Source organism: Danio rerio, chromosome 15, assembly GCF_049306965.1.
Source record: "Danio rerio strain Tuebingen ecotype United States chromosome 15, GRCz12tu, whole genome shotgun sequence".
In the NCBI taxonomy this organism is placed as follows: domain Eukaryota; kingdom Metazoa; phylum Chordata; class Actinopteri; order Cypriniformes; family Danionidae; genus Danio; species Danio rerio.
In genome coordinates this window covers 24,900,636-24,919,130 of record NC_133190.1, presented here as the reverse complement: position 1 = coordinate 24,919,130, position 18,495 = coordinate 24,900,636, and the positions used below count along the sequence as shown (strand labels likewise).

Sequence of the window (18,495 nt, the reverse complement as noted above, 5' to 3'; positions counted from 1 at the left end):
AATGTTATTCCTGTGAAAAACTGAAAATGTCAAAAGAGGTGTCCTTAGATGGGAGTCTATGGAAACTACAGTATTAACTTGTAGATCCTAAAACTCCACATGTATAAACCTCTGAGTCGCTGACATTATCTTCAACAGGTGAAAACTCGAAATGGTGGACAGCTGCTTCTCACTTAGGGCTGTTTATGCTAATAAGGGAGAGATTGTCATTAATTGGGAGGGCTTTCCCCGTTTAATGACACTTACAAGGAAAAAATATCAATAAAAGTGTTGTTTTTATCAAGTGTGATTATAAATAAATATAATTCATTCATTTATTTATACCATTACCATGTTTATATTTGCACACTTACCAATATTTTAAACCCTTTATAAAAAGCTATTTTTGCATAAAAATAGGCCCCCTCTTTATTCAAGCATCTGCCCAGAAGTTCTAAATAAAAAGTTACATGAAAAAAAAATTTTTTTGAGAATATGTTTAAAAAAGAACAAAAGCAGTAGTTATTTCCATGTGGTGAAAAAATGAACTCACTCACCAACTGCAACACAGCACTAACAAACAACTGACTGAATTTGCAGAAAAGGTATTTTATCGAGATGTATATTTCGTTATGAGATGACTTGTATCATGATAATGAGATTTTGTTTTACCCAAGTATGCAAAATAGTTCAATCCTGCTTTTGAAACTTCATTAAATGGAATGAAAGGCAGACAACAAAACCAAGCAAACCTGTCCCTCATAGTTACCTTCAAATTCTCATGTTTCAATCTCTGCAACACTGAAAGCTCATCTGTCATCGTGGAGATGACCAGACAGACAAGCAGTCTGCTGTTCCGCAGTGACGTCAGTGGCACAGACCTGTGAGAGCTGCTCAACAGCCCAGTCTGCCATTAGAAAACACTCTCTGAATGACATTTTTCCACCAACAGGAGTGAATAGTGTGCTGAACAAACAGTGGTTATTGATACTTTTATTGAATTTTCCCATGACTTGTTTTCCGGTAATCACTTGTTATGAAAAATAATGAATACACGATCAATACAAAATGACAGAATGATGAACTTTTCACTAGAATTGTAATATGTAATGCTGTAAACTAGTTATGAGATTTGTAGTTATGAAATGATCGAAGGAAATGCAATACAATAGAATGGATTTCTCCTCTTATCTACATTAAATTATTGACCTTGCCACTAACTGTGAACGCTTTAGGCTTATTGTTTGGGCATTTGGCTTACGAAATGAGATTAGAGACAGTTCGGACCACATTTGAGATAAGAATTGCATAACATGCTGTCAGCATCAACATGACAGAATTACCCACACAAAACCAAACATAAGCATGTTATTGGGTGATGGAAAATCCAAGACATCAGCACAGCCTACAAGCTTAAGATAACAATGGCATACTAATACGAATAGGCAGCATGTACAGTACATATATAAAGTATTACTAGTCTGTCTGTGTAGTGTACAAGCATGCCAAACATAATTAATAATTTAAACATAATTTACAGCATTGATCGGAATATATTTTGACCTTAAGAAAATCTTAACTATAGTAAATTTTCTCTTATTTTAAAAAAATCTTTCAATTTTTTTCCAGTAAATTACTGTTCATTAAAAAACTATTAATTGAGATTCAGTTTCTTTTACAAAAAGAGCATGCAAAAAAAAGCAGTTTAAAAAAAACACGGTTGATTATTTGAAATACTGCATTAAAACAATTGAAGAAATTCACACACAAAAAAAAGCGAATGTATACCCACACATTTTCTTAAATTTTAATACACTTTAATTGAAATTCGAAATAAAGGCTTTGTAACAAACTCAAATAAATAAAAAAGAAAAGATCTATTAAATTAACCATTAAAAACTACTAACATGTGAAGGTGAATCAAAGTTCACCAAACGTACCGCTGTTTTGTTAAGTGTAAACAAAGATACAGGGACACTAGAGCGTTTTAAAGCCATGAAGAACAGTCGAATCATCCGCAGATTGCTCTTATGTCAGCTCATAAACGGACCAGCTGATCTTCGAGGCTTTAAAACGCTCCATTGTTCCTGTATCTGTAGTGACACGTTAAGAAGCAGTGAGTTCGGTGAACTGATGACCTTCACGACCAATCAGGGGTGCATGTTCCAAAACAATCGTTAGCCAACTAAGATCGCAAATTCCGTCGTTACAAACATAGTTTGATGATTTGCCGTTTCCCAAATCTGTCGTTCCAACGAACATTCTCAAGCTGTGTCGCAAACAGCATTGCAAACTTAAGCACTCGCAACTACAGCTCTGGAGATGTAGTTTGAAACATAGTTCCTGGCTGTTCTATTGCCACTTATCCCCCCTATGCCCTATTCATTTAGAACATTCCAGTGTTTCCTCTAGGATTTTTTTCCAACTGTGGCGTCAGACTCTGTTGGCCATTACACATATCTACCACTACATGTGGCGTTTTTCATTGACAAATGTCATGGGCGCAGTATTAAGTCGCATTCATGTAATAGCCTACGAGCATGTCAATCTTTGCTTAAGTGCCGATTTCCTCTGTTCGTGCACAAAACTTCTTGCACGCCCTCAAGTATACGCTGCTCAAGTGCAGATTTTCTTACGCGCCCTTAAATAAACGATATATAAAAGATTCTGAAGATGATTCTGATTCTAATAATGATAATCGTCTCGTTTTACCAGTAAAACGTTGGTCTAATAGGTTTGTCAAATGGCAAGCATAAGTCTCAAACATAATAGTTCAACTTTAGAATTATGAATAGTTGTATTCTAATGTCATCACTTTACTGTGAATTAACAACCACCATTCCAACCACAATCCACCATTCCAAGTCTATACAAAATTTAGCATTTTAACCAACAGTAGACTTACACATAGGCCAAATATTATTGCTGTATTACTATATGTTTGAGAAATAACAATAATAATAACCTACTCATATTAACCTTTATTTTTTTATCTACAGAGTCATGAGAAAATCATGTTTTAAGCATATTAAATCGTGATTCTCATTTTAGCCAGAATCATGCAGCCTTAATGTCCAAATGTGAAGTATGCACAAAACATCAAGCAAAAACAACCAAGAGGAACTAATGTCCCAGTGAAAACTTCCCCATAATGCAACTGGAGCTGTCAATTTCAAAGAGTTGCCAGAGGAATACAGGTACCAAGAACATGGCTCATCATGCTTGTACTTGTGATCAGCAAACACTGAAAATTATTCAAGCTAGCATAATTTACAAGTAAAAACTAAAAAAATTCCCAACGCAGTACATTCTGTATGTCCATGACTATATTTGGACTACACCTAAGAAAAATCCAAAGAAATGAACGTAACTGCATCCAAATTCTCATTGAGTGGCAAATAGAAACAAACTTCTCAAAATTAGAGCAAAATAAAGCACAAAACAGACTGCAAAAACAAATAAAACGCAAGACCAAGTACAATCATGCGCTCACATTTCTCCATTCAGAGATTTCCAAAGGCTGAGATATAGGTGTCTGCCCAAGTACATTGTAGGATCAGAACAAAAGCAAGTTTGTCCACATAGCATAAACATAAATCATACATACCTGTCACTGACTGTAGACCGTGTGTCGCTCATTGGGCTTTTGTGTTTAGCTTTTATTAGTCCAATATCCTATAGTCATTTTCAGATGCATCAGAAGCATCGGTTTCTGATGTTGAATGAGACTGTTGCATCCGTATTCTGCTGTGCTGACCAGGAGGTTCACTAATAAAAAAATTTAAAAAGCAGAACATTTATTATAAAATTTTCCCCTGCAGTTCACAAAAACAGCAATTAAATCCTGACTGTTTTGAAGAAACTCATACTAAAAACTGTCGAAACTGAATGTGCAGATGACATTACAAATTAAACAACATGAAAGGGTTTGAATAGCTTTGAATACGTAAAAAGCAAAATTAGCACAACTATATCTAATTTAAAAGAAAAACAGTAGTTGACCTTTGTGCTGTGCAAAAGAGTACGGAAATAGACATCTAAACATATTTTAAAAACTGAGTTTCTGAAGTTTTTATTTAAAACCAAGACCTTGTTAAGAACAAAAGAACTTAAGGGAAGTCAACACAATGTATACACATGTACATTACATATACATACACACACACTCAAAACATTCTTAGATTAATGTAAATGCAAAAACAGCATGAAAAAAGTAACTTGTATTTAAAAAAAGGTTAAAGTCAATGACAATATTTCACCTTGTTTTAACCAAAAATCATTATTTTACTTTAGATTTGTTTAAAAGGAAACTTCATGTCCACATTTTGCATTTCAAGTTTACAATGTACTAGAAAACAGAACAAAAAATGAAGAAAAAAACATTATTTTTGCAGTGTATGCATCTTCAGGGTTTCTGCAGGTATCTTTAAGTTAAATTTAAGACTTTTTCAGACCCTTGTAAGACCATCATGAATTAAATTTTACACTTATACAGGGCTAAAAACTAAAGATTTTTTGTAATGGCCCAGTTACTTCAGTAAATTATAATTTTATTCATTAATGGAAGATCATATAAAGGGATGTGTTGCTTTAGTTTTCTTTCCCTGCTTAGGGAATTTAATTAGGTGAATTTGATGTAAACATTTCTAACAGCCGTTGTGTGTGTGTGTGTATATATATATATATATATATATATATATATATATATATATATATATATATATATATATATATAGTTTTGAGATGGATTATTGATGATTGAGTAGCTTTACTTGGACAGGGAAATTATGACTTGTTTAACGTGATTTAAGACCTACAACTAAATATTTAAGTGTATTTAAGACTTTTTAGGTATAAAATGTTGATGAAATTTAAGACATTTTAAGACTTTTGAAGACCCCTCAAACACCCTGATCCCTGAGTGAGATTGACAATTAAATGAAAAATAAAGACACAAGTTGCAGAAATCAGGACCTTTATGTCAAATTATGACTTTTCAAATCTGCAGAAACCCTGAAAACCATTAAATGAGAAGTAAAGTGTCCTGATGTAAATCAACGAATATGTGGTTCCTCCAGCAGTGGTGCTGTTTACCAATAAATGAACCTACTGTTTATAACAACAACATTACTAACCATAATTGTAAATTAACTGTAGTTTAAACTTATAAAACACACTAAACGTATCCCGTACACACAAAAACGAATCATCCACAGGAGTTTAACGACACGGCAAATCAAAATACGCGCATACATCAGCTCTATAATTTACCCAAAATAACTCTAAAAATTGGTCATTTTCCGCTATGTCGTGCAACTGAAAATGTACCTTCATGTTCAGCAGCAGCTCCCCGGTGAAGCCCAGACACTTTTTCCTTGTTAAAGTTACACTCCTTTAGCAATTAAAGCACTTTTGAGCGTCCTAATGCTGAATGTGTATTTCCACAGCCAACAAGGCAGCAGCAGCAGATGATACCCGCACCGCAAACCAGACTGCAGACTCAAGGCCTTTGCTATGCTAAAGCTAACAGCAGCCTAACATCGTCAACTCCAAAAATGAGACGCGATATTTTTCCAACAATAACAATAAACACCCTTATGCATCCACACCAAGCCCACAGTCATCCAGACAGGGTGAAAATGCATGCGCTCATACACGTGTCACCCCGCGGAGAGTTTCCATGGAGCGGCGACGAAGTCTGCATCAAAATAAACAAAACCGCTCAGTAAAGTTCGCATAGGTCTCTCCGAACGCGTTAACGGGTTATATCTAGTTCGTACGAAAGCGATGATCCACATTAAAATCCGTATGGAGGTTGTAGGTTCAGCTCCATCAAACTGGGGAAAGTTGAGAGTACCGGAGAGTGCTGCCGTGTCTCCCGCGGGGCTCTGTCTCAAAACCTACTGAACTTCCTGCACGGACAGCATTTCCGACTCCGCAGAGTACACTCGCGCTCTCTGTGCTCATCCGAATGGCAGTGTCACACAATGCTGTCTAGTTAGACACGTTTAGTCATTTTTGAGTAACTGTAAATGTTTTTGGTTTATACTAAAGTGCATGATGGGGATTCAAAGTTGCTTCCTCACAAAGATTCACCCCAACTTCTGAAACATGTTATGACAGAGCTTTTGATAACTATTTAATTAGGCTGTAGATTGCGGCGGGCGTAGCTGCTTTCGGAATTTTGTTCATAAAATATTTGCATAATTTGAATGGAACGTTTGTGTATGTAGTCATTAGACAAGGCGTTCACTGTTCGCTTGTTTTCCGTGGTATTTTCAAGTCGTACATTTTCATAATTCCAAATGGTCAATTGTCTTTAATTATTCCACTGGAAAACGTGAGCCACTCACTGTTGCAATTGAACAAACTTCATACCTAAGGGTGCGAATGTGTTTTGCAACTGTTGATTTAGTTTGCCACATGGTGGACGTTTACAAAACTGCAACGCTTACTAATGGGTTTGACTTTTTGATACTGATAAAAAAAAACGTCTACATGAAGCCTTTACAAATTTCCAAATAAATGTCTTAATTCTCATTTAAAAAAAAGAGATATTTGTTCATTTTTGGAAAGTCAAACTCCAGATGACAATATTTTTACTAGTTTTGTCTTCTGTTAAGGGGGTGACTTTTTTATAAAAAGATTTTACGTAATTTATTTATTTATTAATTTTCCTTCGGCTTAGTGTCTGTATTCATCAGGGGTCACCACAGCGGAATGAACCGCCAACTTTTCCAGCATATGTTTCCCACAGCGGATGCCCTTACAGCTGCAACCCAGTACTGGGAAAGATACTTTATTTATAATATGAAAATGTATATTTTAATTAAAATTATATTGAAGTCTATTACATACTGATATAGTATATATGTTTCATCCTCATTCAGCAAAACATTTTAAAATGAAAATATAGGCTACCGTTACCTATTGTTATATCTGGAACAAATGAGTACACAAAAATATACTATATTGTAAATTATTATAAACTTTTTAGTCACAAAAAGAAAATGTTTTGAAGGACAGTGGTAAAATATAAATATTTAAATTCTGTAAATTATGTTAAAATGTGTGTGTGTTTGTGTGTAATGTATTATATATTAAAAATACACACACACACACACACACACACACACACACACACACACACACACGTTGGTTTTTGTGAAAAGTGGGGGCATTACATAGGTTTCCATTCATTTTATACTGTCCAAACCGTATATTGTATTGCCCTCACCCCACCCCATCCCTAAACCCAACCATCACAGGAGACTGTGTGCAGCTTAACTCTCTGATTAAACTCATTCTGTAGGATTTATAAGCATTTTGAGAAACGAATGTCCTCATATTGCACCTCCTTTTTGTAATACCTGTGTCATACCCATGTCATTATACAGATTTGTGTCCTGATATGTCACAAAAACATGTGTACACACACACACACACAATGTTGTAACATGAAAAAAAACATGTAAAGATGTATTACTTTTATTTTATTCTAATGCTTAGAAAATCTCTTGAACACATAAATGATACATTTACACACACCATTGTAACATAGTTATGTTTAATCTGAGGTGTGACAACGCCCTATAACACTTCAATCTAATTTATGAAATGTATGACAATGTTTACAGATTTTATCAACTGGTGTGGTCAATTCACCATGACAGATGGACAGTTTGTAAGTCATCACCCAATTTCCCTTTTTAAAAATAGTTAAAATCTCCAAACACATAAAGATTTCTGGGTTTACTTTTTCACACAAAAATCATTCAGTAATCCTCCAGAAACATTTAGTAGTGTTTGATAATCCTTACTGCATATTGCACATACTTAAAGTTTAAAGGGGTCCCATTATGCTGCTTTTTAGAAAAATGTCAAATAAATCTCTGATGACCCTGGAGTGGGTGAATGAAGTTTCAGCTCAAAATACTCTGCAGATAAAGTTTTATAGTTCTATGAAGTTGCCACTTTTGGGGATCGATTCAAAACATGCCGTTTTGGGGGGTGTGGCTTTAAATTCTTATGAGATTGTGCTCCCGGGCCTTCTTATAAGAAGAATGTCAGTGCTACTTCTGAGGCCTTGTCCACACAAACAAGGGTATTTTCAAAGCTGCACTTTTTCTTTGTGGTGCACTGTTGTCCACACGAAAACGCATTGTCAGGTGACTATTATGTACAGTTGCCTTGAACCGGGCCAAAGCATGCTTGTCGCCCCTCCTGTCTCCCCCGACGGCCCACACTCGCATTACATTTGGCCTCGGCAAGCTTACATCATTGATGCTGCGCTGGTCAGTAGCCGCTCTCGCTCACAGTGGAGATTTCTCTAGTTATATCGTTTAAGTCATTTGATATGCAGTGATACGCAGTCAAATAGCCAAACAGATCAGCGACTTTTGACGCTCATAAACAATCTGGTTTGTTGAAGGCACAGCTGTCGTGCAGTAAGGGGTTTGCGTCTTTAATAATCTACGGCAGTTTGCATTCACTGAACAGTAAGAATGATTAATAATTCCACATTTTTCAAAAATCCAGGTACAGTGTGTTGTGTGGATGTTAAGGAGTTTTCGCCTCATGACGTCAGCATGCACGCTGTTTTCTACTTCTAGATTGGCCAAAATGGCTGGGCTCACACCAAACAGAAGACGTGAATGAGGCAAATTCTGCACAAAGCAAACGTATCACGCATTCTGCATTGTTTAACCAGAGAATGGTAATCTACCTCATTTCTCCAGTTTGCATTAGACATTTCTCAATATGCGTTCTTCAGCATTTTTGCGTCCTTGTGTAACGTTATCATCAACTGCTCAAGTTTAGTTCCAGAACTAAGGGCTGCAAGAACCGAGGACGCGTGAAAGTTTCTGGATGTGTTCTATCGGGGATGCATCGATGCAGACTTTGCTCATAAAGTCCCAGAAGTCATTGCGGCTGTATAAAGGAGGTGGGAAGGGCAGCATTTTTATTGTTAAAGTTCAGAGATATAACTTAATTATCTCAGGAGTTTGCCTAAATGAGATGGTGAAAGTAAACATTACCATGAAAATCTTGGCAAAGGCATAAACACATTAAGGGTGTTTATTTGCTGAAATGCATTTTAAAATATTTTATTTGTATTGTGGAATATATAAGTTCCTTTTTTTGTGCATGTTGTATATATATTGAAAAGCATAAAAACAATAAATTGTTGTGTGAATGCTGTTATGTTTAAATAATTGTCTATTAAAAACGTGTGAAGGTCATGTGACCATCAGTAAGAACACAGCATCTCATTTCTCACAGGACGCACTCTGTTCTTGCAGACTTCAGAATTTGTTCTTCCAAGGTGACCTAGCAAGAACGCGGCTCCGTTCTTGGAATTGAGAAACAGCTATTGACTTGAACGCAATTTACCCACAAAATATACTTAATTCTCCATTTAGTGTAAACTCCAGTATAAAAGTGTCACTATCGCCACCTGTTGGCATGCCCATCACTTTTTTGCGTTTTCATGTGGACAGAGATTTTTTTTAAAAACGAAAGCAGGGAAATCTTCATTCATAAAAACATCCATTTATGTGTGGACATGGCCCACTCAGGGCTGAGTTTATGCTAACAGGGAAAAGATCGTAACTAATTGACAGGATTTTCCACCAATGATATAAACAGTCAACGTGTTTCTTATAAAGTGTGATGAAATAAGTATGGATTGATTTTTACCATTAGAAGTTGGCTATATCCTCACAAGGTAGATGTTTAAAACCCATTTATAATAAATCTTTGCATAATAGGTCCCCTTTAATAAAAAAAGCAAAAATGTAAAGGCAACGTTACTAATTAAAATTTATCACAAGTACTGTTCCTAAATACAAAAAATATCAAATATATCCAGTACTTAAAACACTTCAATCCTTATGAGTACAAACACAGTATATGAAATTAGATTTGATTGTAAGAATATCGTGTTAAACCGTAACTTCAAATCATAAAAAAGACACATCAGAGCTGTGTGTTTATCACCAACCAGAAATGAACATTAATGGCTGATATCCTTTTCAAAAAAATATGTAAACATCTATTAGCTGTAGAGCGTTATTAGCTGGTTCACTAACTCTCATTCTTCTCTCCAGTGTTCAAAACAAAAGGCTCATATCTGAGAGATGCATTTCAATCTCTCTTCACGTTCAGCCCATTGACCTCTGCCATCATCTTGTGCCGATTCATCCAGACCTGATATTTACGATATGTAAAGCGTACAATATCAGCCATGAACACCCAGGATAGCGCATACATGGCCACTCCGCCACACTTAATAATGAACTTAGGCCTCGGAGAGATCAGCTCACAGTACAACATGGCACCGCCGACGAAAATGCGCATGAACACAAAGAGTGCTACGAACAGGATGTCTACCACATCTCCGAGGATAGAATCGTATCGGCCAGAGTGTTTTAAAAACCAGCGCGTCTGGAGCAGGGGGTTGGTGATCTCGCTGCCGAATAGAACGGCGCAAGACTCGATGCCTGACTCCTCCAGCCACAGGGTGAGCAGGATACCCAGAATGCTCATGGTGTGGTGGGCAAGCATCACCAGGCCCTCTGTGCGGAAGTAAACACACCAGGCCATGTCAAAGATGAAGTAGCCCAGACTGACCACCAAAGCGCTGATCTGCAGAGGGGTGTTTTTGGTACCTGTAAAGGAAAAGCATACAGTCAAAAATGAGAAATAAGACCGCTAATGAAACAGTTTTATTTTAGGGGTGTGCAATATTGTGATGATAATATAATTTGTGTTTTACCAAAGATATATGTATTGCTGACAGCGTGTCAAGCAATTATAAAAAAGGGAACATTGGCACTATTTCAAATCATTTTAGAGGTCTCCAGAAGTAAGTCAATATTAAATGACTTGCATGTTAGACCAGTGGTGTCCAACACTTGGTACTGGAGGGCTGGTGTACTGCAGATTTTAATGGAAAGAGTTACAGACAAAATCACTTTAGAAGTGTTGCACATTTTTGAGGAACACACGGTTATGTCAGAATCACTGTATGACTGTGTTCTTAAACAAAACAGTTGAGTGAATACTTCAATGACCCCTTCATAAAGTGACTTGACATGATTCTCTAAGCAGGGCTTGACAATAGTGCTGAGTTCATACCAGATGAGGAAAAAACATCAAGCACGAGTGATTTACATGTTAAGTCAATGCAAACGCGCGAATAGACATCCTACGGCGCGATACGCGCGAATTGAGCATTTTGCGCGTTTGATGCACTTAACGCACGAATCGCTCGAGTTCAAAGATCTGAACTTAAATGGACATTTGCGCTGTGTTAACCAATCAAGAGCTTGCTCTTGTGGGGGCATGATTGTGAAGTACAGCCTGTTGTAGCTGTCCCGGTGGAAATCCTCCAGCGGACACCGGCAACAGTTCATCAAACTGGGCTCAGCTCAGTCAGAAGCACCGCTGAAAGCCTCCATCATCCAGGTTATGTTTCTGGAGGAGTTTATGAGCTCACAGAGCTGAATGCACCTCTGAAAGGATCTAGTGGACTCAGACACAGCCCTAAATGTATCGACGCTGTTTTTCAGCCTTCATAAAGCACATAAACACTGGTATTTATTTTCATATAATTCATGTTAGCCATTTAGCAATAAAGCTAGAGGCTCCAGGCAAACAGCAGCCCTGCCCATCACGCAAATCCACGTCTTTTCTGAAGTGAATTTTACACGTGAATGAAGCGAGTAAACTCAAATGTTCTTGCGGCTATTTATGTGCGAATAGCGCGATTTAGCCACGCATTCCACGTTTGGTGTGAAGACAGCATAAGGACTAGAGTGCAAGATGCTAGAATTTTTAATTTGGCTGCGACTTGTCAATTGCGTGCAAATAGGGTGCTTTCACATCTAGATGTTTGTTTCAAAGCGGTCTCATTTTCTCAGTTAATGCGGTTCATTTGGCATATGTGAATCCTGCAATCGTGCTCAGATCTGCACCAAAACAATTGGTCGAATGAGGTGGTCTTGGCTTGATTGAAACAAACTCTGGAGCAGACTGATTGTAGTGACAAAGCAAAACAATCCAATGAATTGACAAACCAGACTATATCACAGTGTATTATGGTTGTGTAATAGTCATATACGGCTATATGAAGAGAGAAATATGAGTAGGGTGGGGTGGCATTCCTACCGGTAAATATGCATTTCATGTCGAATACGAAAGTGAAAGCATGCTGAAATTTTACCGAGAGCAGTTTATCGGTAAGAAAAATTGACAAATTACCATCTGATAATTTTTCCATATTTTTATCTTAAATAATAAAATAATTTTATTGGGCCTATTGTTTTGTTTGAAACCTCGAAAGAAGGATCAACTTTGGTCTGCTTCATGATTTGACTGCAGTCTCGCTTAATCTGTTATTTCTCTCTAAAATGTAAGCCTATAATGCATAATTCTAGCCAACTTTTTTTTAAAAGATTGATTAATTTAATAGATAGACTTTTACAAAACTTGTAAAAAAAATAAAGTGTATGTATACAATTATGTTTGGCTTTTGACACATTATTTAAAATATGTGGCTAAAATAAGGTATTCTCTAGAAAAAATCCTTAGCGTTGAACCCTGTCTATGAATCAACCATTTAAATAATTTGATTGGATGAATGATTAGTTCCTACATCAATATATGCCTACCTGCTAGACATGTATCTTCTCACTCGACTCAAAACTCACGATATTAATCTCTTGACATGATTTTACCATGATTTTTCTAATAAAATTAGTTTGATAAAATTCTTGACATGATTCTTTCTCGATTTTGTCAAACAACATGAGTTCAGTTACAGTGGTAAGTTACATTTGTAACATTGCAAATATTGTGATTGCAAAAAAGTAAACAAGTCAAATATCAGCATGACTGCAATAGTAATATTGACAATTGTAATAACAGAATTACAACTACAACAGTTCAATAAGGTTATATTAAGTGACAGTGATGATATGGTACATGTAGTTCCAGATTTCATTATTAATATGCATAAACTATACTGAACTTTTATACTATATTGAATTTATTTTTGTAACAGTTGCAATGTAGGTTTTTATTTAAATGTGGTACCTACTTAGAATATAATGACACAGCAGGTTACTTTATGATTTAATTTAATGTATACTATTAAATTTAAAATGATTACAGAATAAAATCTACTTAAACATTAATGACATACAGTAGTATTACTTATGCCATCATAATTGCAGTTTCAATACAATAATTCCATCTCTGAGCAGTATAATGCTTCAATAAACTTATAGTTCATGCAAAAAGGATTTTATTTATGAATTATTTACTCGCACTCAAGCGGTTCTAAAATTTCACGCATTTCTATCTTCTGCTCAACACAAAGCAAGATATTCTGAAGAATGCTGTAAACGAGCAGCCACTGACTTCATTTTTAGAAAAAAAAAAAAAAAACACGATGGAAATCAATAGCTGCTGCTTTGCAACATTGTTCAAAATCTCTTCTTTTGTGTTTAACAGAAGAATGAAACTCAAACTGGCTTGCAATAAGTAGAGGACGAGTAAATAATGAAAGAACTTTTATTTTTGGGTGAACTATCCCTTTGAACAGCAAGAATATATCGCACACTCCATTACACACATTAACAGTTGATGTATCTTGCCTGGGTAGGTGAAAGGCCACGGTCCATCGATGTACCCAATGTAAGCAGTTATACAGACTGCAAGGATGCCATGGAATAGTGTAACAAGCCGACAGTTCCATTCATAGCCACAAGAGCCATTAGTGTAGCACAGCAAAGCATAAAGAGCAATCCAGCCGGCTAAACACACTCCGACTCCCAGCACCAGCGGCGACATCTTTATTCTGTGGAGCTAATCAAACACAATGAGCTGTCAAATTCAGAAAAACGCTTTAGCATCTTAAATTACATGCATGCATGAGATGAGTACTTACTGTAAGCACCACAAAGCTGTTTAAAAATGCCACTTCCTTAGATTCTGATGTGGAATAAGTGCTCAAGTAAAGAGTCTGTGTCTGAAGGGGTAACAGTGGATTTCACATCACGAGTTGAGAAATACTAAAGTCTGGATGGGTGTATGGGTGTGTCAAAACTAGACCAAAAGTTACTGTGGCAACCTTATCTGTGGCCCTTTATCTGAATGTTGTGCGAACCTCGTATGTAAAGTACTAGAACTGTGTCAATATTAGGCTATTTTATCAAATCTAAATATGTGTCGGGATGCTGATATGTAACGCAGGTTTTGGGAAGTTAGAACAGTTTTTTTTCTTAACAAAATAATAAATAATAAAAAAAAAATAAATAAATAATTTAAATAATAAAAAATAAAAATCAACAAATAAATAAAAGGCAAATACATTTAAATGCAATAAAAAATATTTATTAAATAAAAATGCTAAATTATGAAGTGTAAATAAAATATTTTATTAGTAGGGCTGGGCGATTTGGCCTGAAATCAAAATCTCGATTAATTGAGCATTTTAAACTCGATTACTATTAATGAACGATTCTTTCTTTAATTTAATTACAATTTTTTGCCCTCATCGTGCCACCAACACTCGTCAACACTACCAAGCAGACCAATCACAGTGCTTTGCATCATCACAACGTGTAGTTACATTTTTTGAGAGGTTAGTGTCGGCATCAGTCACAGCGAGGGGTATGCGACCGCGTAAAGGCTGTGCCAGACCATATGCTGTGCTTGACGCTGAAGTGTAAAACAGAGCGGGGTCACCTGTCTCCACACGCAACAGGGAAAGTAATTGAAAAAATTGACCTGAAAAATTTGATCGATCATTGGTTCTAAATGACGATTTCAATTACTTTCCGATTAATCGCCCAGCCCTAATTAATAGCTTTATTTAATCAAATACTTAATCAAAACATAATGTGACCACCTGTAGATATACATTTTAAGGCAAATTTTTTAAGGTATACATGATAATTAAGATTAAAATCAAATTATAAAACCATTTAAAGTATATATTTCTGCTTTGTTTGAATTCTGTCTGTTTTTTTTCTTTTGGTTGTTTGTTTTTTTATTTATGAAATGATCTGTACATTTAGCCAAAGATTTTCTTCCTTTTAATTTAATTTTTTTGTTCTTTAAATGTCTTCCTCAAAAGCACTATAAAGAATAGTTAAGATAATATTAACTAATAACATCACAGTTAAATAAAAATAGGTATGTTTATTGCAATGTAAGATTGAATGTTAAATTAATGGGTAGAGTTTTTTCGTAAAGTGTGCCTAAGCTATAGAATGGTCTACCCATCAGCATCAGGAATGCCACTTCCCTAGACTGGTTTAAAAAAACTTCTCAAGACTCACCTTTTTACTGTTGCTTTCAATTTAGGTTGATATTTTTGTCAATTTAATCATTCAATTTTATTGTTCATATTTAATTGTCTTATTGTGGTGTTTTTACAGTTTTTTTATTGTTCTGCTTTGTTACTGTTTGCCTTGTCGCGCTTTGGGTCTGACAAAAGCACACTATAAATAAAATGTATGATTAGTATTATTGCTGTTATTATTATTATTATTAATAATAATAATTATACGAAGAAGAAGAAGAAGAAGAATTACACATTTGAATGTGAATAAAATATTAGTGAAAAATATTGTCCTCTAAAAGTCATTGATAGAATTATTTAGAAACAAGGAATTATTCACTTTTTGATATTTTATCCCATGTTAATGTTATGGTCAGGTTATAATACATGTTTGATTAAAGTAAATGAATATTTAAGTGTAAAATAAATTGATTAATATAAAATGAACTAAAAAATTGTAAATAAGAAATAACAGAATATTTTCATTTTCCTACTTTTATGGGGTTATTATTAAAGCTCATAAAACAGCTGATTACAAATGTAAAATAAATTGATTTATAAATAAACTAAGTGAAATACGAGTAAACTTGAATAAAAGTGTAAATCCAAATATTTTACTTTTAAAACAATCAGTACAATCATTTAGAAACTGTAACTGATAAGTTCCATACTTTTATAATATTTTCACAGAACTTAAACATTTCAAAGTTATTTAAACAGTTGTGTTTAGCACACAAATGTAAAATGAATTAAATATTTATTAAAAAAAATTAAATTAGCCATTAATGTAAAGCATTGTTATTACACAGTATTAATGTTACACAAAGTATTATTGTTAAGCAAAATATTCAATAATAGAATCGTTTGGTGACTGTTTTCTAAAGCTCTAATTTATATTTTCGTTATCATAATATAATTCACAAACAGACACGTTCAAAATAAAAAAGATTTAACGTTAAACCAAAGACATAAAATTAAATAAAAGTAACTTGCCATATAATTAAATATCACTTCTGGGCTTAGTTTAACGCTCAAAACAGATCCTGGCTCTTAAGCTAATCATCAGGGCTGTGGTTTATCTAAAGTTAATGCCACGCTTCATTAAATTAACACGAGCTAGTTAAACGCGTAGCCACGAAATGAAACCTATTCTTAGAAAAAGTAAAGACGCTCTACACACACCTCTTCAAGCTGCAGGCATGTTCAGTGGCAGGCCGGGGAGAAAGTAAGTGCTGCTCGGCGTGGATGCTGGATGTTCCTCCGCCTGAGCATCACGTCCAGAGGAGCAGCAGCCGAGAAGACACGAAGCCTTCGGGGATCTCAGCGCTCTGCTCCGGCATCGTCTTGGAGATGGTACGCAAATCACCACACAAACAAAAGCCACATTTCAGTCAGTCTCTCAGCGTCTGGACAACACACAAAACAGGGAGGCAGAGGAGGAGGAGGACAACAAAGAGGAAGACGCTTCACTCTACAGTAGGGCGACCTCTGCTGGTGCGGTCCAACAAACCCACGCAATTAAAGGGATAGTTCAACCAAAAACTGAACACCCCAAAAATAAAATCTTTTATAATCTAGTCATTATTTACTTGTTTTAAATCATAGGTCTCAATTTCAATTCCCGAAGGGCCGCAGCTCTGCAAAGTTTTGCGCCAACCCTAATCAAACAGCTGTCTAGTAGTCTTGAACACCTTGGTTAGTTGGATCAGCTGTTTGATTAGGGTTAGAGCAACACTGTGCAAAGCTGCGGCCATCCAGGAATTGAGTTTGAAATCTATGATTAAATACTTGACTATCAAAAGAAGACATTTTGAAGAAAAAAATAATTCTGAAAAGTTGTAACCATTGACTTCCATAATGTATTTCGTTTTTAAAACCTTTTCATTTAATGTTCCACGCTGGTGGAATGATCTTCCCATTACCATGCAGACACACAAAATCATTCAAACAACAACTAAAACCCATCTGAGATCACCTGAACCCATGTGAATAAAACCAGAACCCCTCTTTTTCTTCCCCACCTCACCACACGCCAACACTTAAATATAATCAATTCCATGTGTGCCTCACATAGGTTAGTGGGCTTAACAAACCACCTGTTGAAAACGCACTCTTTACAATCATTCAAAAAATAAATAAAATAAATAAAACTTGTGCCTTTATGAAATGTGCTTCACACAGTTGAGTGGGCTTGACAAACCACTTGTAGAAACACAAACACTCCTGTAAAACAACAACTTCACCCTCCTTAGCACTTCTGAGCACAAATGGTTCCTTTGTGTAATTAACAATTCTTTTGTGTTTTGCCTCTTGCTGTTGAATTGCTGAAAAGTGTCTGCTAAATGTACCAGTCAATGGTAACAGGGTTGTTTAAAATATCTTCTTTTGTGTTCAACAAAAGAAATTCATATAGGTAACCAACTGAGGGAGTATAGAGTTCATTTGTGTTTTTGGGTGAACCGTGTCTGCTGGTTTTATTTTTACAACGTGCCTCATCATACCACATTTCCATCGTTTGTTTATAATAACAGTGATTGTACAAAGGTGTTTTAGAGGTAACTATGGCTACTTCGAGATTAGTATCCGCTTTTGACGCGCGTCGTTTCATTTCCCAAAAACAAAACAATTCACAAAAAAGGTAAGTATTATACATGACATTTAATAACCAAAAATAAAAATTTTCCATAAGTTACATAGCAACTGAAAGTATTTTATAATTAAAAATATAATAATAAAAAAAATCTGTTATTTTTAATGATAGATTTTTTTTGTAATGAATGATTATTAACATATTACATTGTATCGAAATACATCAACAGATTACAAATTACAGAGTACAAATTTACAAACATTTAATTTGTTGTGCCCAAATATTTAAGTTTGCTCAAATTTCTTACAAACCAGGCCTTAAAAACAAACGAAACAATAAACTTTTACTCAAAGGTTAAAATTTAAAATCACTCCACTATGGTGTTAACAGTAATGTCTGGTCAACTATATTCCTCACTACAATGCAGATCCTTGCGTTGTGACTATTGTGGACTCGCACATTACGATATCAAAGCTGAAATGATATATTTTGCAGCCCTAATGTATACATATTTTTGATCAGATAGTGTAACTAACACTGTTACAATAAATTGTAATATAGTTGTAAATACAAA

The 18,495-nt window shown here is 35.3% G+C and overlaps 2 protein-coding genes across 6 annotated transcripts in view; both read right to left on the bottom strand.

Moving 5' to 3' along the window:
- Positions 1-5,881, bottom strand: part of arhgef12a (Rho guanine nucleotide exchange factor (GEF) 12a) — a 91,120-nt gene extending 85,239 nt beyond the window's left edge. For all 4 annotated transcript variants that reach the window (XM_009291731.4, XM_073923677.1, XM_009291733.4 and 1 more), the window contains exons 1-2: positions 5,308-5,881; positions 3,587-3,747 (exon numbers count right to left, since the gene is read on the bottom strand). In XM_009291731.4, the coding sequence (XP_009290006.1) occupies positions 3,587-3,618 (32 nt within the window). In that variant the 5' untranslated portion in view covers positions 3,619-3,747; positions 5,308-5,881. The remainder of the gene's footprint in view (positions 1-3,586; positions 3,748-5,307) is intronic.
- Positions 5,882-7,451: 1,570 nt separating this feature from the next.
- tlcd5a (TLC domain containing 5a) lies at positions 7,452-16,743 on the bottom strand. Of its 2 annotated transcripts, none has more exons than XM_073923139.1 (3): positions 13,934-14,277; positions 13,641-13,851; positions 7,452-10,649 (listed from the first exon to the last, which is right to left on the bottom strand). In XM_073923139.1, exons 2-3 carry the CDS (start codon positions 13,834-13,836, stop codon positions 10,126-10,128), a joined length of 720 nt encoding a protein of 239 aa, XP_073779240.1. In that variant the 5' UTR covers positions 13,837-13,851; positions 13,934-14,277; the 3' UTR covers positions 7,452-10,125. The 2 variants fall into 2 exon arrangements, with proteins under 2 accessions (XP_073779240.1, NP_001258553.1); NM_001271624.1 differs by lacking the exon at positions 13,934-14,277 and adding an exon at positions 16,514-16,743 and having other exon boundaries at positions 7,457-10,649.
- Positions 16,744-18,495: the final 1,752 nt, after the last annotated feature.